Source organism: Gallus gallus, chromosome 6 (genome assembly GCF_016699485.2).
Source record: "Gallus gallus isolate bGalGal1 chromosome 6, bGalGal1.mat.broiler.GRCg7b, whole genome shotgun sequence".
NCBI lineage: Eukaryota > Metazoa > Chordata > Aves > Galliformes > Phasianidae > Gallus > Gallus gallus.
This window is the reverse complement of record NC_052537.1, coordinates 19,778,635-19,800,896: the sequence shown is the minus strand read 5'-3', so window position 1 is coordinate 19,800,896 and position 22,262 is coordinate 19,778,635. Positions and strand designations below refer to the sequence as shown.

The following is a 22,262-nucleotide window of genomic DNA, read 5'->3' as shown; positions in this document are numbered from 1 at the left end:
CACTTGACCTCTATTTGATCTCTCCCTCTGCCCTCCAAGGAATCTTTTGGGCCAGCACGCTTTATGGATATCTCTGCATACACAAAGGTTTGAGGCTGTTTTACTCCAGTGAGAACAGACTTCTTGCAGTTCTATCTGAAACCTGATTATTCAGGGAGATTTTTTTTCCTCCTGTTAGGGCAGACAAATCCAACATGTCACTCCTCATGGTTTATGCTGCTTTGTGGAAAGTACTTAATACTAAGAGCTCTGTTCACCACGTTTGTAGAGGAGGTGGTTGGAATATTGACAGGACACTAAGGAAGGGTAATAATCTTTATTTTAAGCACTTTAAACAGTAACATCAAAGGCGGGAGCCAAGAATGATCTTCAGTCACTCTTGAGTTGTTGTCTTCTGGCTCTGCATTGGGTGCTCAGCAGCACTGTGAAGCCTCCAGGCTGTCACCAGCTTATACACATTGGATTGTTGCAAAAATAAGGCTGCTTTTAAAACAAACAACAACAACAAAAACAGTTCTTAAGTAAAACAAGTATGACTGTAGGATGGGGTTAAATGTAAGGGCATATAGTCAGTAACTGAAGAAAGAAAAGCTTTATATGGATTATTTGTTTTGTTGCTGTGTTGGTTTTGTTTAGTTTCTTTGGAAGTGTGATAAAGCAGAGAATTTCAGTGTTAAGTTGCAAAAGAATCAATCTCCAAGCAGCCTGAGATCTGCACTGCAACAGTCAAGCAATTTTAATGTTAACATTTTAGTTTCGTTTCTCTCCCATCGCAGCATTGTGCCATGTGGAAATGAGCAGTTTAAGCATTTGTTTGTTTGTTTGTTTGTTTGTTTTTGCAGAATCGTGTCTTGAAAAAGAGCTGCACCTATGGCTGAGGATAGTTGTTATTATTGTGTGGGCTTTCGTGTGATGTTACAACAAGGCAGAGATAAGGTCGATTTGGTGTCTTAATTGTGCAGCCCCACAGCCTAATACATATAGATTTCTAAATGTAATTAGCCTTAACTCTAGATCACTGAGTTTCCTGGGATTCATGTGTTTGGTTTGCACTGTGTTTTACTCTGATGAGAGATGCACTGTGAATCTTACCTCCACTTAAAAAGAGATTCTATGTGAACACTGTGGTCATCCAAAAACCAATGTGGTACATTTGGTTACAGAAAATAAGCCCAGGAAGCATTCAGGGAGGTCGCAGTCAGATACTGTTAGTGCGAACAGGATGAAATCAGGGATACTCTTTTCCCAAACTTGGTTTAATTCTTAACTCACACACAAAAAATGTTTCTTTAGAATATAAGTTTGTGCTTGACTGGCCAGAAATGTCTTCCTATAATCTGTGGGGGTTTAAAACAACTTCTGATGGCAGTGATTTCAGTGCTGGGCTATGCCAGTCTAAAATTATAAGCAGCAGAAATTGTGCTATCTTCTCGTTTAAGAGGAAATGTAATTTGATTCAAATGCAGCAAAAATTTGGAATTTGGTATTATTAGAAAAGGCTGTCTCGAGCAGTGTTGGAATCCACAGCGGGCTGTTAGCAAGGTTTCTGAATTCATCCTTTCTTTACCGGCGTTCAGATAACGGATCGGGTTTAGCAGCCCAGGGAAGTTCTGGGGGTGGTTGGGTGGGGGGGGGGGGGTTCAGCCCCTGGGGCTGTTCCAGGTCTGCCAGGCATCCAGGTACCCACTGGTTAATTCTGTGGGAGTTAATGTGAGGTTAGAGCTAGCTTTTCAAGGAATTTAACACTTGCTAAGCCAGCCAACTTTCCTTTCAAAGTGTAGAATTTGTTCAGATTTCCCAGAGTTCCTAATTTTAGATTTGGGGGGCAAATGACAAAAACCCCGTTGAGGTTTTTTTTTTCCCCTCTCTTTGTTTCTTTTTGCATCCTATTTTTTGGTTCGTAGCTATCTGAATCTTAGAATCACTGTACCGCTGGTAACACTTTGTTCTTGGTGGAAAACCGCAGTTTGCACGAATCGCATGCTGTTGGATTGAGCTCCGTTATTTTAACATCCTTCCCTCCCTCCTTCCCTCCCAGCAGCGGCAGTGCAGCAGCGGGGCGATGGAGGAGCACTGGGGTGCATCTCCGGGTGCGATGGTTCTCCTCTGTGCCCCGAGCAGCAGCAGACACGTTTGTGGCAGTGCAGCCATCCCGGTGTGCCAGTCGGAGTGGTGGGACAGCGCTGCTCCCAGCAGTGTTTGCACTGGGATTAAGCCTCGCTTCTCCCACACCTGCAGAACGTCACAGCTGTCACGGATCTCCTAGCAAGGCTGGGGGCACTGGTTGGGATTATCGGCCCTTTCAGTGCAGCAGGCTCCTGCGCTACTGGGCTGGCTTACCTAAAGCAAGCAGGGGAGCAGGATCAGCCTAAGCAAATTCAGGGCTCCCTGGTAAACAAGGAACAAGAAATAGGTCTAGGGGAGCTGGGTGTTATAATCCTTTGCCTACTGCTGTAGGGGAGGGAGCCAGCTCATGGCCCAGAGCAGTGCATTCCCCCTTGGGCAGCTGTTTTCATCCTCCTGAGCTGGGGCTGTGGGGGTTCGAAGTTACCCAGGGTACAGTCTGCCCGCACTGCTGTCTGGTGGCACCGTGGCCGTGTCCTTCAGACACCCCCAGGCCGGGATTAGCTTTACCCCGCCGTCCCCCACTCTTCCCCAGCCCTTCGGAGGGCGCCTGCTTTCTATGCAGCCCAGGGGGTCCCAGTTCAATCAAAGCCTCGATGTTTATTTAAAGTGCTGAAAAGCAACAAACAGGGCCTGGTGTGCTGGGGCTTGTAGACAGAGGATGAGCTCAGGGCCATTACCCCGACGGTGCTGCGCGGCTGTCAGCCCAAGTGCCAGGGAGCCCGGCAGCATCTGCGCCACAAAGGGGATGAAATGGGGCAGCAGATGTAGAACTAGGTTCGGCTAATGCGGTGAAAAGATGGTGTTTGGAGCTAAGCACGGAGAAGCAAAACTGAAAGCTTCCTTCTCTTTATCATTCCCCCTATCCCCCCACCCCTCCGCCCCCCATAAAAATCCCCTGGAAAAACTATGAGGATGCTTCGTATGAGGCGCCGGATGCAATGTCCAGGGTGCCGGTGTAAGTCTGGATTTGCGCCCACGGGAGTGGAGGGGGATTTTTCTCCTCCTGGTGTGGACTCTGGGACACTGCAGGATGTCCCCGCGCCCGTCCCAGGCATGCAGCTGCGGTTGAAGCGCAGGGCTCGGGATGCCCCGTGCCAGGCGGGCAGCACCCGCGGAAGGAGATCTCCCCCTGCGGTCCCGCTGCTGTGCAGAGCTCGGGGTGAGGGGGGGAGGGGGGGGCGGGGAGAAACTCTGTCTGGGGGGGGGGGGTACCGCAGGGCTGACGGAGCGCAGAGAGGAGCCCTCGCTCTTTTTGGTCCCTTTCCAAGCATTTTTTGAGCGGAGGAAGGATGTAATAACATGCCACGGGCAATAAATCATAGGCTGGCTACTCCCCCCGCCTCCCCTCCCCCGGCCCCTCTATAGACGGAGGGGAGGAGGGGACTCCGGCAGAGCGCTGCTGCCGCCGGGACGAGCTGAGCCGCTCCGAGCCTGCCCGCCTGCACCGTCGCCAGAATGGACCTCCGCGCCCTGGCTCTGCTCGCCTTTGCCCTGGCAGTCATCTCCCTGTCGGAGGGTAAGTGAGCCGCCTCCCGCCCGCGCTGCCGGGACTGCGCGGAGCGGCCGAGCCCCGTCCCGGAGCCGGGAGCGGGTGCGCTGCTGTCCCGGGGCTGCTCGCTGCGAGCTGTTCCGTGCTGCTCTCCCGGCCCGGGGACGGTTGCTGGAGGTTTGCGGCAGGGCTCGGGGCACAGGGAGGGCTTTTTTTTTTTCTTTTCCAACATATGCATATTGATTTCTATAAAGGAAAAAAAAATAAGTTACAGAAATGAGAAACAGGCGGCTGCTCCCTTCCTCTCTCGTCCTATTTCGTGGGCTGTATCTTGCCTCGATCAGAGCCAAAGTGGTACAGGGCTCCCAGCTCCGGAGGTTTCGAGCAGGGCCTGCCCTGGGTATCCCGGACCGGCGGCGATGTTTGTCGCTGGGACGGTGGCACAGCGCTGCCCGTCCCCGCGTGTTGCCCCGACCCGGCCGTGGCAGCTGCTTCCTCGCCCTGCTCCGACAGCCCCTGCCCGGCTGTGAGCTGCCACCTTTTGTCCCCTCATCGAGAGCCACCGGCTCAGTAACGCCTCTCCCATTCGGGGACCGAAACTTGGGTGTTCCCTTGCCGGGGCAGGGAAGGATGCCCCTTTGTGTAACCGGTGCGAGTTAATTGCTCCTGATGATCTTAATAACGCGGTGCCGGTACCGCACCGCTGCGGGGTTTGTGTCACGATGAGATGAAATCGTGGGGTGGCTGCTGGAGCGGGGAAACGGCTTAAAGCTGCCAGATAAAAGCTAGGGAAGGGGAGAGACCGCGAACTTGCAGAGAGTTTCTGTATGTCCTATGGTGCTCTTAGCCCTCCTGCAGAGTTGCAGGGCTGCCTTGTCCTGCAGGGCAGGTGAACTCTCAGCACTTCTGAGCCACCCTGGTGAAGCCGTTTCAGCCTACCGCAGCCTTACTTCCCAGGGATATGGAGCTGTTCTAGTCTAAAGAAGTTTCCAGCCCTCTCCCGATACTGACAAACGCAGCCCTGGGGTGAGCAGCAGTAAAACGATGCTGCCATCGAAGTGCCCGCAGCAACACTCCTATAGGGGAGATCTACAGTGTCTGCCCTACAGGGGATTTCTGTGAGCGTGTTGGCACTGGGGAGGATTTGTCCACAGAGGTGGCTGTTCAGAGCTAGGAGAACTTTCAGTTGGAAGGCAATCTAGAAATTCTTCTAGTCTAGCCCAAAGAGCTGTTTTCTTTGCGTGTAAGGAAATGAGGCTGAAGGGATGACAGTGAGATGTCTGGATAGGGTCTGGCTCTGCTGTAACTTCTGGCTGTTTCAACCAAATATGCCAGACAAAGTTCTCAGAAGCTTCCTACAGAGGCAGTTCCATGCATACTGGTGTCTTCATGTAACGGTACCATTAACAGGCCATACAGGAGGGCAGCCTAAGCTTGTGCTCAAGTGTCTGTTACACATAGAAGACCCCCAGAGCTTTCGTTCCTTCCATGCAATTTCAGGGAAACACTAGCTCAATCAGCTCTAGTATGTGTGGAACAATTGCATTCAAATTTTGAAAGGCAATTAGTAAGATGTGCATGTCAGCCTCGAGGTAGGAGCCTGGCTGTGCTTCCTGCCTCCTGCTTTAGGACAATGGGGTCCCCGTGCTGGGGGATGCTACATGCACTGGGTGTCTCAGCAGGAACCTGTCTGGGCTCAGAGCTGGAGTGCTGGACAGGAGGTGTCAGCTCACTGGGAATGGTGCTGCGAGCAGCCTCAGTACCCGTGCTGCCGTACCTGTGACTTACTGACCTGTTGGTGATAGTCAGAATTTCTCTCCTGATTTCAAGTGAGTGGGATGGGATTGAAAGTCCCTCTCTGCCTCTCATGGAGGACAGGATTGCGTTCTCCATCATAGGTCTGAACAGTTTGTCTCTTGCATGTTGTTTAGGGTGAAGATTTTACTCACTTTGTTAGCACTAGCTTGCAGAGACACTTCTGCATCTGTGCTGAGTTGCTGTATGGCCGTGTGCAATGTCAGTCTCCCTTTCCTATACGGACATGCTGATATGTAGCTATCAGGCAGCCATCCTCATGCCTTTCTCCATCGCTGGCACCAGTCAGCACAGCCCACATTTGGGGGCTCACTCTGCAGCTCTCCTTCTATCTCCGCATGACAGACGGGAGCTTCTCCTTCTGTTTATTAACTCATAAATAATACCGTTGTTTGGACTGTCTGGTTGCCATGAAATGGATGGAAAATGTCCTCCAATTTTATTAACTTCTAGTCTAGACTCAGGTGTGAATCTGTAGGAACTCCACTGATGAAGTTCTTTGTGTTTGTCTGTCTGCCAGTGGAATCAGTCCCTGGCTCAGGAAAAAAGGGTGCTCAGAAAAAAGGCTTTTCCCTCCTGAGGACAGGGCAATTTCACCATATTGTCTGTGGTTATGCATGCTAGGGTCAGGCGCTGGCAAATGTGCAATATACGTGCCCATCAGCTGCACTTAGAAGAGCTGTGTTTTTTCTCACCTTCCGCAGCTTAGGGATTCTCAGCCCTTCCCACTCTTCAGTTTCACTTCTGCCTTTAAGACAGCAGGGCTCGGATGCTGTGAATGTTCCATGTGTCTAAACACACTGGGGGGCAGATTGCCCTGTGGGATCTGAAGCCCTATCAGATGCAGCTCTGACCAACAGCATGAGCCAGAGCTGACCGGCTTATGTCCTCCTCTATGAGTTTGGCTCTTCGCAGAGGCTGAAAACTGCCCCAGTGGGATATCACTTAGAATTTTAGGCAGCTCAGATTTGACTTCCAGATATTGCTGCTGTGCTTGTGTTTTATTGTAAGTGGGGCTTTGAAGCTTTCACACCAAGCAAAGACCTAATTTCTGTGTGCTTGGTTGCCAGTAATTAAGTTCTTGCACGGAGAAACCATCTAGTAGGACTGCATGAGATGCTGTGCAAGAGCCAGGCAGCTTTTCTCTATTCTGCGCGTATATGTGTTGCTGACTTCTAACCAGGGGAGTAAACTTAATTCTGTCCTTGTGGTGCTGGTGATGAGGCACTCGCACAGCCTGGTGGTCCCTGATCCCTGTATGGGTGCACACCGCTGAGAGGTGTCACCTTGAGCTCCGTTCCTTTGCCACAGGCTGGAGGGTGTCTACGGGACTCCAGATCTGTCCTGCAAACCCACTGCAATCTCACATTCCCGGTTGCAGCCACATCCGTGTGCAAACGTCTCTGGACCACAGTTGGGCTGTGGTGGAGAAAGGTCAGGCTCTGGGCCCTGGGAAAGGCGGAACCACTCGGTGCTTTTCTGCAGTCGCTAAGTCCCCGCTGAAAGCTGCACCTGAGCCCAGCCGGTTTGATCGGAGCCCTTTGGAATTCATCGCTTTCTTCTGGCTACCTTCTAATTTGGCCTCGGGTCAGAGTCGTTTGGCGAGAACAACACGGAGGACAAGTGCCCCCTCTTTCGGCCTTTATCTTGCCTAATTACCAGGAGCATCCCCGCACAATGCGGAGCTCCTTATTCTAATCTCTCCTTTTCTTATCTCCATTTTCTCTCCCTCTTCTTTTGTCTTTCCCAAATCCCACGCACCAGGATTAAAGGACCGGGGACTGGGGTTAAAGGATCGCGCTGCGAGCTGCACCTGCGCGTTTGGAGGGCTTTGCAGCCCTGCTCTGTGCATTCGGGAGCAGAGGGAGTAACGTGTCCTTTCTCTCCGTGTCCCGCAGAGAAGCCTGTCAGCCTGACTTACCGATGCCCCTGTCGATTCTTCGAGAGCAACGTGGCGAGGGCCAACATTAAGCACCTCAAAATCCTTTCCACTCCCAACTGCTCGCTTCAGATTGTGTAAGTCTCTTACTCCTTCCAGCTGGGTGTTAAAAGGGAGCATCACATAGTCAGTTCCTGCTCTGTGTGCTGGCCAGCATTCTCCATTGCTGCAGTCAGGGCTGTGTCACATGCCCTGATTTCCAGCTCACCTATTCTTCCCATGTATAAGATATGGCAGGACCGTGCTCTACCCTGTGCAGAGGAGCCCACATATTTCCAGTGGTATTCCACCTCTGATCCCTGCTTCTCCCATGGGCATGTGGGCAGGAATGTCAGACAGGCTGTCCATTACCTTCACATCTTGAGATAAAAACTTTACTGAGACCTGACACTTCCAATAATCTGCATTTCCACAAACAAAAAGAATTCCTAGATTTTCCATAACCTTCCCAAGAGGTACATCCCCTAAACACGTGCTGGCCTGACCTAAGGGCACCCTTACCAGGCAGTGTATGACTCCACTAAGTCATAGATCACAGCAGGACAGAAATGCTGTGTTCCCAATGGAAAGTAACCTCTTAATCTTTGCTGAAAAGGAAACACCACTTTCAGGAAGAATGGGATCATTATTATTTTTTTTGGGGGGGGATGGGGGATGGACAGACAGATGTGGGGGTGGATTTAAGAAGGTCTTTTGGGTTGGCTTTTTCATGGATGACTCCCTCCAGCATGACAAGAATGAGCATTCATCTTAGGACAAGGGGGAATGGTTTTAAACTGAGAGAGGGGAGGTTTAGGTTAGATATTAGGAGGAATTTTTTCCCACATAGAGTGGTGACGCACTGGAACAGGTTGCCCAAGGAGGTTGTGGATGCCCCATCTGTGGATGCATTCAAGGCAAGGCTGGATGTGGCTCTGGGCAGCCTGGTCTGGTGGTTGGCGACTCTGCACATAGCAGGGGGGTTGAAACCAAATGATCATTGTGGTCCTTTTCAACCCAGGCCGTTTGATGATTCTATGATCTTTCTGTTGTAAAGGAGCCTTGCCAGCTTCTTCTGACCTGTTTGAGAGGGTCTGTGTGACTACATTGGCTCCCATTACTGGTCCTGTGTGAATCCATGTTGAGCTCTTCCAGTTGCAATTTAAATGCTGTAAAAATCCATTCTTTGTCATCCAGAACATTACTGCATTGAGAAAACTGATGTGGCTTCATGATATTTCTCAGGGATGTACAGATATATTTAAGGGCATGTCTCCGTTTCTGAGTAACTTTTTATTCATATGACATTTTTTCTTTTTTAAACCACCCTGGGTGGATCGTCCACATCTTATTTGCGCTCCTGCCTTAGGATTTGGTGGAGGACAAAGAGAAAAAAATGTAAAACCTACTTGAGAAATAATTTTATTTCAGAAAAAAAATGGCAAAACCAGCTGTGACTCTGATCTGTACCTATAAACAATTCCGGAGGCAAGCATCCAAAAGGAAAATAGCATATGGATTTGTGTTCTGGGACTGTCAATGGATGCCATAAGGGTCCTAATGCTGAGGCTTTGTAGAGGATTTCAAGTTTTTGAGAGTAGTTTCAAGAAGAGGACAGACATTTAAGCTTGGATACAGTGTTGTTTTTCTTTTTCTCTTACTTATCACTGGGATCACAGTCATTAGACATTGTTAAAAGCTTGAAATAGAGAACCACTGACAATACATGTTCTTGTCCCATACCCGGTCTGAGTTTGTTTGCAATGAGATTCAGTGGCACACACAACACATGGGCCTGTAGGTCACCATCTTTCTTTTATTTAAATAAGTAAAGTACTTAAACCAAAAACTTACCTCCAAAAGCCTGAGCTTAGGTCTTCACTAGAAGAGTTGAAATGGAATTGAAACTGATTTTTCTTATTGCCGGTTGAGATGGTTTCTCATCTCAACTGCACTCTGAACTCAGCAGATCTGTTATATAGTGAAGGTGTTAGTGACTTCAAAGCTATTTTCAAGAACAGAGAATGTAACTGAATTCATACGGTTTTAATGAAGGAGCTTGTGTTTTTTTTGCTCCAGTACATTTCCCTTTATGTTGAGGGGAATCGTACCCGAACAAAAGCCTAAGAGCTTTGTCTTCAGTTCCACAGGGAGTCAGCTTTCCAAATCCAGAAATCTGCTTTGTGAATGTCTACTTCTACAAAGCCAATCCTAATTCCCCTGCTTTTCAGAACAAGGAAATAGGCACGTTTAGCATTGATTTTAGTTAATTGCCTCGTAAGCAGACATCAGAACATCTGCTGGAAGAACATTCCCTGCAGACACCTAGGTCTCTGCTGTAACTGTACAAGGGGGGAGGGCTGCCAAGCTCTGAAACAGATGCCTACAAAAACCAATGTCTTCATCCTCGGTCTTCATCTCTCTCCCTCTGCATGCAGTGGGGGACAGTTACGTGTGCTTTTGGTTCTGTGCTCCCTACAGCCAGCTTAATAGTTCCCAGGCACTGCTAACATCAGCAAATCCATTCGCACTGTAGGTATCACTTCACTGGAAGTTCTCCAGCTTGGCACTGCTTTATGGGAAATATGAATTAAGCCCATTCATCACTTTATTGGCACAGGGCTTGCAAGGCTGGATCTTCAATGTGTTTATGTTACAACTGTGTTGTTGCATAACTTCAGACCAAGGACCCTTTTTGACCTGTTACTTCTTACTCCACATTTTTAAATTCCGCAGGCTTCTTTTTATGAAGTAGGGAATATTTTGGCTTTCATCCAACAAAAGGCTTAAGCAAGTACTGAACTCACTCCTATGGGCATTTCCCCGGAATTGCTGTTTTTGGCACTCTTGCGTGGCAAGGCTGTTTGAGGGAAGGCTTCTGAGCAGCGGGGCAGGGTTGCTTTGGGAAAACTGAAACACTCTTCTGAGGTGCTGGGGGTCACACCTGCGGATAGGGGTGAGGAGCTGTTTGTACTGCTCACGTGCAGGTAACTCAAACCCCCGGCTGCCACAGAGAATTGGCTTCAGACAGGTGTCCGAAATTTGTCTCCTTTTCCACAGCTTCTTAGCAGATTCAAATTAGCTAACAGCGTGGCTTGGAAAGTGCAGCTCAGACATTCAGGAGAAATCCCTCAGGAAGTTTCTGCTTTTGTTTCTAGTGCTGACTGAATGCACAAGGCGAAATTTGCCTCTGGCGGTATGGTACTTCTAATTATCCTCCTGCCTACAACCTGCTGGTTTAGTCTTGAATAAAACAGAAAGGGAAGAAGTGATCAGACCTTTTCAGGACATCCAAGAGTTATGGCTTGGTATCTGTTTCCAAAGCATGCAAAAATTCAATTTTGGGTTGAGTCTGAAAGCTGTTCTTAATTAATTTTGTGCAGAAGTAACCTGTATTTACCACAGAGTTATTTTTGAATTAAATTTAGCTGTTCCCAGCCCTCAGCTTGTAGCTGTCCAAATAGGAATTAGATTCATGTTCTGCATCTCTCCCCCCCAGCATGCATCCCAGCACAGACCACAGGAATCAGCACAGAGGAGGCAAACTGTACTGGTGCTCCAAAGTCAGAGATATTTATGGAGGTGCCTGGAGGATGGCAGGGATATCCCAGCCTCTTCCTGGGGTACCCCAGAGCAGCAGTGATGCCCAAGGACAACAGCTTAACTGTAATGCAGTTGCAAACCTGTGTGTGGAGTAAGGTGTATGGGTGTGTGTGGGCTGAGGGGCATCACACGTGGGACTCACTCTGACTTCTCTCCTTTGGCAGTGCAAGGCTCAAGAGCAACAGCAAGCAAGTGTGCATTGATCCCAAGCTAAAGTGGATCCAGGAATATCTGGAGAAAGCTTTAAACAAGTAAGGCAAGAGACAAATGGACTTAACAGCTAACACATCCTGAGTTATTCAAGGGTAGAACGTTAAGGGCTGGCTTTAACCATGTGGACAAAGTATTTGTGAAATCACATATTGTTTTGAAGATGGGTTTGGAGTTGGCCTAGTCTGTATTAAAACAACAGCTTCTAGCATGTCCTAAATGTTGAACCAAGAATTTTGCCAGGATTTGAGGCAAAATCTGTCCTAAAGTATCTGTGCTGGGGTCCCCAACTCATCCTCTTTTATAAAGAGCCGTTCTCCCAAGGAAAAATGCTTCCTTTACACTCCCTCTTCTCCAAGCAAAAGTACAATTACTTCAGAATCTATATTGTTACAGTTTCTTTGGAGCCCCTTCTCCATGTCACAATGGGGGGTCTGCTTGCACAGGTGGACGAGGCTAAGCGTTCTCCACTGGCCAGTGCAGAGTGCTAATAATATCAGCCAAATCAAGATGCTCTGCCATGCATAAGGCTCTCCCACACGGCCAGGGGAAAACCAGCTATGCTTGACAAATCCAGACTTTTTTAATTCATTTTTATTCCCCCTGCAAGTGGCTGGTCATGTCTATCCTGAGGAGGACTCAGCCTATCTCAGTCAAATTTTACAGTGAGCAAGAGCAGCACAGAGAATATTTCTGTGCTGAGATGCAGAGGTGGACTTCAGCTTTGTTGGAGTGGAAGATGAGACAAGTGATAAGGCCTGAGCCCTGGGCTGTGGTTGGTCCTGCAGCAGCATTTTGGCCAGCAAGCCCGCCTGTGCACTCAGAGTCCCTCCCACCACCGCCACCACATTGCCACTCCTCTGTAACCATGCCATAACCATGCTTAATCTTGTCACCGCTGCCTCTGCAGGTAAAGGCAGGGTTGGAATCAAGTCATTTGCAAAAGCAATGCATTCTTGGAGAAAGGTGGGGATGGGTATGGCCTCAGAGCAGGTTTGAGGCCATACGGGTAGCTGAATGCCCTCCGCTGTCCAAAGGAAGAAAAGTGCTTGTTCCCCTGTGGTTTTACAATATGCAGGGGGGAAAGTGGTACCAGAAGCTACGTAATTTTTCCATCTGGCATTTCTGGGACCATGATAGGGCCAAGAGTTGAGGAGGAGGGGCAAGGGAAGCCAGCTAAAACAGACTGTGATTCCAGCCCTGCCATCTCTCCCCATCTCATCTGATGCTCATTGCCTTCTTTGCTGACAGCATTCAGCCCTCGTCCTTGGGCAAATTCTCGGCAGAGGTAACCCAGGTTTATGCTGCCAGGATGACTTTGGATTTAGGCACAACTGAAGCCAAGAGCAGGATGTGGCCCATGCTGACTATCACAGAGTCTTTGGCTATTCTTCCCAACCTGGGAAAATCCTCAAGCCCTGGCCTAAGTTTCTGCTTGTTGTCAGACCCAGTGAAGCCCTTTGTGCTGCTCATAAGAATTGAAACTTAGGAGGCACTAAGAAATTTGCAGGGTTGGCTACATGTGATGTTAAGCTCACATCATGTTTGCCTACCTGAGGGAAACAATTTGGCTGGAGCACCTTCTGCTCTCATTTCCACTTTTGAAGATCTGGGGCTAGCTCTACTGAAACCAGCGAGCCTGCGCCTATTCTCCAAACAGATTCTGGGTTTCACTTACCCAGTTGTTATCCAGAAGCAACTCTGCTCATTTCTGTGGGTTTCATTCTGCTTCACATTGAGTAACAGAAGAGAATTTGGTCCCAGTTCTATTAAATAAGATGACAGAAAGCATACATCTCCATCACCTAATCCTGGTCATCATAGCATTATTTTCATTTTCCAACTATTAATGCTAGCACCAGTGGCATTTTCACGCTCCATAGATAGTCAGGACTCTGTCTATAGTGTTTTCACAAGGCATGTTTTTGATATATTTTAGTGCACAGCTTTGACTTCTTCAATGAAATGTATTTGGAATATATTTATAGCACAACAAGCGATTCATATATTTGAATTGGAGCCATATGAATGTTGGTAGTTTAAAACACCGATATCCTTCTGAACTACTAACAGCTTGTAAAATAAATCTATATAGATCTATAAATGTTAACGTAGCTATCAGTTTCAATCAGCCATATATTATATTTTTTCACTTGTACTGAAATTGTATGAAATGTGACATTACCCTATATGCACTAGCAATAAAATGGCTAATTGTTTCATGTTATGAAAACCCAATTGTACATGGGAATTTATTTTTCTGGAATAAAATTAATAAGTTTTGTAGAAAGGGCTCATGTAATTGATTAAGTAAAATCCAAACTGTCAAGACATCTTAATCTATACAAGTGTTTCAATACAAGAGTATCTTCTGTGTTATAATCTGCAGCTAAAGGCAAGAACAAGTTCATAGAGCATCGCAGACTAATTCAGGTCATTGTGAGAGCAGAGATGGTTTTTTGCAGGGAATTATTTTGCTCATTAATCCCGCTTAGCCTTTGTTATTGCTTTATATTCATCACATCTCCATGTAATATATACACTTATGAGACATCAGTAAAATGCATTCAAGCTGTCAGGAATCCAAATTCCTTAACAGGCTTTAAAAATCATTGTGCAACTGCTGTGGCCAACATCATTCAACACTCATCCATTTTTTACAGACATGGGGCAAATCAGTCCTTTCTCGAAATAGCTAACAAATCCGTTATCACTTCTAGACCATCCCAGTCCTCATTTACAGTCCCTCCTTGACTGCCTTTCCCTTTTCCCTTTGAAAGTATTTGCAAAATCAGGCCCTTTCAGAGTTAACAGAGCCCAAAATAAAGAAACCAGAGAACAATCCTGGCTCCTACACTGTCACGTTGACATAGTCCCAGCTCAAAACATCCCCTCAGTCTGGGAAGTTGGAGTGCATTAAGCTCAGCTGTTACTGCTGGCGCAGATGCTCTCACAGATGAGAGCTGATGGATATGGAGAAGATAATGAAGTCAAATAGGAAAAGCCTTTCCCCCATCCCTCTGGGAGAAAAGAAACTCCCAAATTCTAGTGACTGGCTGTGATGGGAGCTGAACACTGCCGCTGCCTTCCACCAAACCGCTTGTAAATCCAGGTGTGGCAGCTCTTCCTAATTCCTGGCCTCATTTGTAAGTAACAGCTGGAGTACAAGACACCAAACCATCAACCTGCTGGTACTCCATGGTGCATGTGCAGGGTGGCTGCCCTGCACAGCTGGGACAATGTAGGGAAACATCTTCACAGCCTCACTTTAAGGTACGGAATGCCCATAAATACCATAGAAAAAAAGCCACTGTTTAATGTGGATGTCAGTGGGGATGGTGGGTGGGAAGCCAGAAATCTAGCCCCCTCCACTTCCACTCTATCTCAACAGGTACTTTGTGGATGGGGGCAGTGGGTATGTGAAAGGGAATGTTATCTTCATTTGCACCCTGCCTGCAAGATGTGGAGGGGCCGTAGGATAAATGTGAACAAGGCCTTTGTATGTGGATAATTTATGGCAGTCTTTGTATTTTTCTTTTAATTTAGACCACGTCATCGCACTCATAAAAAAAAGCAACAGAAGAAACGGGGCCCACTCTGCCCTTCCCGTGCAACACCACTAAAGTCTCCAGGGAGAAAGAATGGTAGGAGGCATTAGTTTCTGAGCTGGGATACCCCAGGTTCAAGTCCCTGCTCTTACACAGACCATCCTGTGTGACACTGGGCAAACAGCCTGCCCAGACCTCTTATTTTTCTCCATTGTTTGTTGAAGATAATAATTGTACTCTCCCTGCACAGGGGTACTGTACAGATAAAACTCATAAAGCACTGGAAAAATTCAGCCACAACAGAGGTGGTGGGTGAATGGGACAGAGCTTTTGAACCCCAGTGTAAAGCTGTAGTGGCTGTTGGGTTGTCAGTTTTGTTACACCATGGGGGAGGTTTGGCCAAGTTATTTCACTCTCAAAGTGGTCATGTCTTAATGCCAACGCATAATTCATTTTAGCTGGTCTTATTCCTCCAGTACCAAACTGGCAGAGTTAAGCTATAAGTAACAGCTGTGAATTTGTCACTGGTGTTTTTCAATGACAAATTCAGCACAAGGCCTGAAGTATTGCATTGGTGATGGGATAAGACTTCTTCTATGGGAAATTTTAGACAAGTTCCAGAGCTTGGTACTACATATGCCAACTCTCTGGATGTCCCTAGTTCTGGCCCATCAGAATGGGGGGACACATCTGCTGTTCTGCAATAAGAGGTGATGCTACTGGTGTGGGATACTGGAAAGGATATCTTCAGAGAGGAAAATTTTACTCATGGTTTAGTTACTGTTTTTATGCCTGGATGAGTTTTCTGAGGCTACCCTCACCAAGAGTAGCCATAACCATCTCTGGCTGTGGTCACACAGTCTTATTTGCTCAGCAGGCATTGGAAACACTCTTCGTCCTGAGTCTGCCGGCTAGATGAAACAGGTTGAGGCATCAGGGTTTTTGAATTCCCAGTGTTTACCCTCTGACATATGTAGCTCAGCCTTAGTGAGCACTTCTAGATTGTAAAAGGTTGATCAGTCTGGAGCAGGAATAGGGATCAGGTAAAGCCTGGAGGCTGGCAGCACTGCCTGGCTCCTTGTTTTGACTGAACCCTGCCTACACCCATGGCACATTTGCACTGTACTGTGGTTCCTAACCCAATGCTCTTCTTGGGTACCATTGGTACCCAAGAATCTTGGGTATCACCCAGTTTTGGGTGCGATTCAATTCCTGTGCCTCCTGCCTTATGTTTCCCGCCTCTACATGTACACCTCACACATCTCCTATGCAGCCTATGGCTGGTCTCCGTCTCTGAGACCCCTTTCACTTGCAAGTGGTCACCATACGGTGGTGGCATGCTGCCCACCTGCTCACAGCTCTGAGGCCACAGAGCACGGAGGTCATGGCGATAGTTCTGGGGCTGAACAGCACACTTGGGGCCTCTGCTCTCCATCCTCCCCATCATGGGAGCTGAACACCAACAAGAGCAGAATGGGCTGCCTTCTGTGTCCCTTCATCCACACAGAGATCTGGCACTCCTGCAGGCCCCCATGGAGCACAAGGGATGTAGTACAGGTTCTCAGCAGAGCTGTGGGTTGGGGGAAGGAGAGGAGGCATTTGTAGTGTCATTTGCTCCACTACAGGGGCTGCTCACGTATGATTAATCTCTCCTTTCCCTGCTATTTTTTTGCTGAGTCTCTTTGCTCGCTGATAATTATTTGCTCTGGCTTTCAAGTCCAGAATGAGCTTTCTAGCCAGCCTTCCTCCTGTGTGAGCTCTGAACACCTTACTAACTCTGATGAGCACAACCTGCCGAAAATGATTCCCAGTGCTGGACTTGCCCTGCCGGTCCCCAGTAGCTCCTTGTGGAGAACTTCCCCCAAACTGTTTGGCACATACTGATTGGAGGGACTGGAAAATAAATGCCTTTGTGTTAGTCCAGATGCTGATTTGCTGTTTGACTAGGCCTAATGTCAGAACTTTTGCAAGTGAATAAACCTTAATAGTGTTTCACTCTGTTCTTCATCAACAGGAGGTTCAAGATGTAAGAGGCAAGCATTGTAAGCCGTCTACAGGATTTCTTACTGTAGGACCCAGAAAGCAGATAACCAGTATTAGGGAAGGAATACATTTCACTGTTATCATACAGCACAAAAGCAACGCTTCACGCATTTCCAAAGGTGTTGTTTTTTTATTTGTCTGTTTTTTGTTTTTTTTTTTGCACAAATTGGCTTGCTTTCACAGTGCTATTTTTATGTAGTAAGATGTATTTGATTTTGAGAAAAATATGTTTTTATACAGGTTGGTTGATTACTTAGCACTGAGGGCAGATATGAGTTTAAACTAACCCTATGTTATTATATAATATTTTATTTCCTTTGCTATGTAGAGGTCCTGCTTTATTTAACTTTCTTTTGGTTCATGCAAGTCTCCTGGAGATTTAAACCTAGAAGGACATGAACTGTACAGTGCAATGGTGTTATGTAAGTAGAAGAAGAGTTCCTTGCCCCAAAAGTCATTAAGGCCAAGAACATAGGAAGGCTAAAAAGCATCAGACATCAGTGAAAGCGACCAGTATTATCATGGGTGATGATTATAGGTATTTTGGCTGAGGGATTAAATTCAGGGCTTCAGGGCTAAAGCCATTCTCTGTAGATCAGAGATCTTGGTGACAGCTGTCAGCTACTAAGACAATGCTCGTGTGATACTGCAAGGTGCCAGTACATTGTGGAAGCAAAGAGTGTGTTATTAGCCACTGATCTGATGTCACTTGGTATTTCCTATGTTCCTGTCTCTGATGACAAATTTTAGCACAAAAAGGAATAGAGTATTAAAGATCTAGAAGCATAATCATGTTGCAAATCGCTGGAGGAGTCAGAGGTGCTGTCACGCACCGGGTGTCTGTTCCCCCATCTGCTGAAGGTGACTTCAGCTCTCCGGACTGGCCTTGTGGTGAAGCAGGTGGAAGAGCATTGATGTAACCCTTCACTAAGTGCTGTACCCTCTGTTACTGAACAGTCACACTTTCCTGAGGACAGCAACACCTTTTGATTGCTCTGGGTAGATCCAAAAGAGGATGTCTGACCATGTCTTTGGAGAAAACAGATGATGGGGACGAGAGGAAATACTGAGATTTTGCCCATTTTGTGCGCTTCTTGAGTGTGGAGATGAAGGCCAACACTCACTGTTCACCAGTGGTCACGGTTTGCTGGTGAATGGCACAGCCTCTGGAATTTCCTTTGCAAAGCACACCTGAGGACACTTCTTGCACCAATTCCTTCTCTCAGCCAGAAACTTCCTTCTCCTGGTTCCTACCTGTGTAAACAAGTATCTTCGCTAAATAGTGTATGGAAAAAATGCCTAAAATAGTATGATAATTATGTTATGCTGCACACAGAGATCCAGGGGGGAAGCAGATTAGGGCAGCGCAATATTTGTGTTTATATGTATCTGTGTGTCTATTGTAAACAAAAATGTCTTAACATTGTATGTTTTTTTGGAGCTGGTTGCTTCAAAAGGAGTCTTCCTTCTTATCTGCAGCCTGTGTCAGGAACACTGAAAGGGCCATTTTGGTAAGCATGCCTTTCCATGGCAGGCAACTTTAAGGCCAAAAAGGTATTTTGGCTAGCTGGGGCTACCTTATTTCCATGTGGATTCAGGTAAAAATTTTGTAAGTCCTTTCCTCTCTGCAAAAAGGTGCTATTACAGAGAGTGCTTCGGCCGGGACAACATCACCTCATTTACTTTGATGTAGAAACCAACTGCTGTGCCTAAAATGTGTGTGTGCGTGTAATTTTGACATTCCTTCTATTGATGCCATCACCAAGCTGATGCTTTGAGTATACTTTGTCTCTGTTTTGGAAGGTCTGGTACCACTGTACTTTATGAGAATTGGACTGTTGATTTCAATGTGAATAGAATCAGAACCCCTGTTGTCAGGGTAAAGACAGGAAGAACTTATATAAGAAAATGAGTTTTTTGTATCCTCCCTGGACTGTGCTGTATATCCTAGGGCCCACCTCCTGTCCCTGCACAAGCATCTGCAGTAGCGAGTGGTTTTCCGGGAGGCTGACACTTGGGTTGTCAAAGCTAAGAATGATTTTGGGGAAAGTATGGAAGAATCATCATTCTTACACAGACATGAAGCTTGTCCTTCTCCCCCATGAAGATGGAATCTTCACATGTGCTTCCCATCTAAGGGCAGCTTAATGCCTGATCTGTTTCCTTTGGAATCAGACCAGAGTTAAATAATCCTCTTCATTTTTACTCAACAGCATCCCTTGCTAATGAGGATATGGGCCATAAAGGTTTTGTTTCTAGAAGAAACATTTGTTTTCCAGTGACTAGATGTGTCTAGACAACCGTAGAGCACTCTGCTGCAGTCCCAGTTCACACATCAGAGCCTGGGCAAACGGAGAGCTTGGCACAAACATTGAGATGGACAGTGCTGGAGCACCCTAGCCAAAATGTAGGAAATTGGGGTCACCTGATGACCTTTTCCTATAGGGGTAAACTTGTGGGCATTGCAGGAGCAGTCTGTGCTACAGAAAAGGCATTCCTGGGAGAATTATGTGAGTAGGGAGGAAGAGGACTCTCCACAAGGGACTTCCATGAGAACCTGATCAAAACTTTGTCTTGCTTTAGTCCTAATGTCAACCTTGAGTGGGAAGCTTTGCTTTTTGCCTGGCGTTATTTGCAAGAGAACCATTGTGTAAGGAAGAGCAGCTCTGCCCTTCACACAAGGGACATCAATTACTAGGCTGCATCAAGCTTCCTTGCTACCCTGTGAGTCATATTTCTCCTGTGCACACTTAGCAGACCAAGAAGCTGCACTAACAGAAGCCCGCTCAGGGAGAGCACTAGATTTTCCTTTCTGCCTTTAACTGTAGACCAAAGACTGAATCAGGGACCAAATTGGGAGATGGGAGTGATGTAGGGACCACACATGAAGGAAAGGAGGAAAAAGGATAACACTGCACTAGTGCCAAAAAAGCAGCTTCCATAAGTGTGGAATGGTCGTGTCGTGTGTGGTATTTTCAAAGAGCAGCTGTCAAATCCTAAGGTGTTTGCTTGTTTTTTTTTGTTTTGAAACAGAATAGATGGTATTTATTGCTGTGCCATTTCTTTATTTATACTAGTTTTACACTTGTATGTATGAATATCTTATCTGAATTCTGCCTGAAAAAGTATGAAGGATGACTTTTTGATATGTTTTTAATGATGTGGTATTTGAGCAAAGGTGACTATTCATTGGTCTTTTGCAATGAAGGCTGTGCTCCAAATAAAATAGACACGCTTTGTTGAAAATGCAGTTCCTACAGAATTTTCTGTTGATATTTTCCCTTTGTTAGAATACAGCGGGTCTTCTTTTCTCTGTCAGTTTGTTTTGTTTATGTGATGTATAGTAATCAAGGGCATCTGAGACCTCATTACCTAAAAATCTTATTTTTTTATTTGCCAACTTCCCACCAAGACGAGTCTTGCCTGCGACCATGACATTCATAGAATTGTAGAATGGTTTAGGTTGAAAGGGACCTTTAAGATCATCTAGTTCCAACCCCCTTGTATAGGCAGGGACACCTCCCACTAGACAAGGTTGCTCAAAGCCCCAGAATTTTGTTGGCCATAGGGAAGAAAATGTTTGTGGTGATGAAATGGCTGCATGAACCTCACCCCATCTTTCACTCTATAAGAGATCAGTGTAGTCAGAATGTGGTGAATACTGTACTTTATATTTTTATTAAGTAAAAATAAATCCTCCCAAATAATGTGAAAAGAGTTTTGTATTTGCATTCCTATAAGGCAGCTTTTATGGAGGAGTTATATTATGCATTTGAAATTACTCCTTTTATAGATTATTTTGAAAATAAACACTTTTATATTGTTATAATTTCTCCAGTAAATGTGTATGCACTTATAATTTTCTTAATAAAAATGCCTATCTGAATGAAATGATTACTTGCTTCCTATGGTTTGTCCTCAGACATGAGCTGCTGAACATTTCCCATCAGAAAGCTGTTCAGACCTCAGCTCTTCCACTGCCACAATATGAGTGATTCCCAGCCCCTCATGCAGCTCTGTGTGCAGCAAAGGCTGGAGATAATTAAATAGCTCCTGACAGTGAAACAGTGCTTGAGACTTCCTGACCTCCGTATTCAATAAATATTACTTGGCCAAATTGATGCAAGGCAAAAGACATGCAAAAAAAGGAAAAGGGAAGCTCAGATGACTGATGATCCCTTTGCAAATCCAGCAGTGATTTAATAAGTGGTTGTGAAAAACTGAGCAGGTAATTGTGTGTGCAGATGGTCAGTGAGAAATTCCCAGGCCACTGGGAAACGTATTGCAGTAATTAGCTACAAAATTACACATTAATATTAAAGAAAGGCTGTGTATTCTGTGCAATGTATTGTTGTGTCTTTCATCATTTCTTTTTGCTTGAATGTTAATGTTGGGCTTTTCACTTCCTTGGCAAAGCATCATGGCAATATATCTGCATATTCAAAAGGCTGCCTTGAAATTAGTGATGAATCCACCTTATTAGCACATCTGGCTCTCTTCAGAGGCAGCATTCCAGTATTAAAAACCTGAAGGAAATCAGCTGCGTTCATGGCTTCAACCATCTTGATGCTGATTACGAGCAGGATATATTAGGCCCTGGCGTAGCACAGGTCAGAAGACAACATGGGAAATGCTTCTGTTTTCCCTCAGGGCCAGTAGCTACATGGAGGGCTTCACACAGACTCATCCTTACAGATCCCCTTCTTACAGAGCCTGAAGGATAGGACACATAGGGAAGATGGTTGCAGAATGGGATTTATGATCATTAGGAAAGTGTGATGAGAGTTTCTATCTCCAAATTCAAAACAAGGATGTTGATTTGAGTAAGAAAACTTGTTGCTTGTTTATGTGTCTTTTATGCAATTGTTGCTTTCCTTTTTCATTGATGCAGTGGAAATGTTGAGTCACATCTTGAACCAGTGATTAAGCGCCTGATTGGAAGGCAGGGTCAACCCAGGGGACCTCAGGTGCATGCAGTGCATCTGAGTGACAGGAAGACCTGATGGATTCTGGCTCCACCCCTTCCCAGACCTCATTTAAGGGTTGGCAGTGGAGGTAAGGGTGTCTTGCTGGACTCTGCTGCATACTTGAGGTTTTTAGAAGGTAAGCAGCTTCCTTACTTTATTTCTGTAGCAGTTGCATTTGACTAAATCCTTGTTTGTAGCCTGGGACCTTGCTGCTCTATTGTCATTGATTTACTTTCTTTTGTGTTACAACCAGCTCATCTGTGGTTTTTTTTTTTTTAATGCTGTAGGATTAAAGAGTGCTTGTGACAAGAGAAAACAGATCTCCCTTTTTGATTCTGTGGGTGAAATGGCCAGAGCAAGGAGAAGAGGGTAAGAGCTTTATGATAGATAACATGAAAATGAGTGAGCTAGAGAAGAGAGGTGTGGAGGACAGAGGTAACTCTTGTTAGCTGGAGGAGATGGCAGCCTGGTACTCGGGGCTCTAAACAGGTGCCTGGAGGAGGCTGCTGTAAGGATCAGAGCCCTCAAGAGACTCAGAAAGG

The 22,262-nt window shown here is 46.3% G+C and overlaps 1 protein-coding gene across 3 annotated transcripts; it reads left to right on the top strand.

The window, feature by feature from the left end:
* The first annotated feature begins 3,514 nt into the window (after positions 1–3,514).
* On the top strand, positions 3,515–20,647 carry CXCL12 (C-X-C motif chemokine ligand 12). 3 transcript variants are annotated; one of them, NM_001389249.2, is made up of 5 exons: positions 3,515–3,643; positions 7,330–7,447; positions 11,117–11,203; positions 14,709–14,806; positions 16,725–20,647. In NM_001389249.2, exons 1-5 carry the CDS (start codon positions 3,583–3,585, stop codon positions 16,754–16,756), a joined length of 396 nt encoding a protein of 131 aa, NP_001376178.1. In that variant the 5' UTR covers positions 3,515–3,582; the 3' UTR covers positions 16,757–20,647. The 3 variants fall into 3 exon arrangements, with proteins under 3 accessions (NP_001376178.1, XP_015143836.1, NP_989841.1); XM_015288350.4 differs by lacking the exon at positions 14,709–14,806; NM_204510.3 differs by lacking the exons at positions 14,709–14,806; positions 16,725–20,647 and having other exon boundaries at positions 3,518–3,643; positions 11,117–13,448.
* The last annotated feature ends 1,615 nt before the right edge of the window (positions 20,648–22,262 follow it).

What these genes read in the sequence shown, in the direction of transcription:
- CXCL12 (NM_001389249.2), top strand. Translation starts at nt 3,583, where the DNA reads ATGGACCTCCGCGCCCTGGCTCTGCTCGCCTTTGCCCTGGCAGTCATC. An exon ending in AGTCATCTCCCTGTCGGAGG is followed by an intron (nt 3,644 to 7,329) that starts GTAAGTGAGCCG and finishes CGTGTCCCGCAG; the next exon opens with AGAAGCCTGTCAGCCTGACT. An exon ending in CTGGAGAAAGCTTTAAACAA is followed by an intron (nt 11,204 to 14,708) that starts GTAAGGCAAGAG and finishes CTTTTAATTTAG; the next exon opens with ACCACGTCATCGCACTCATA.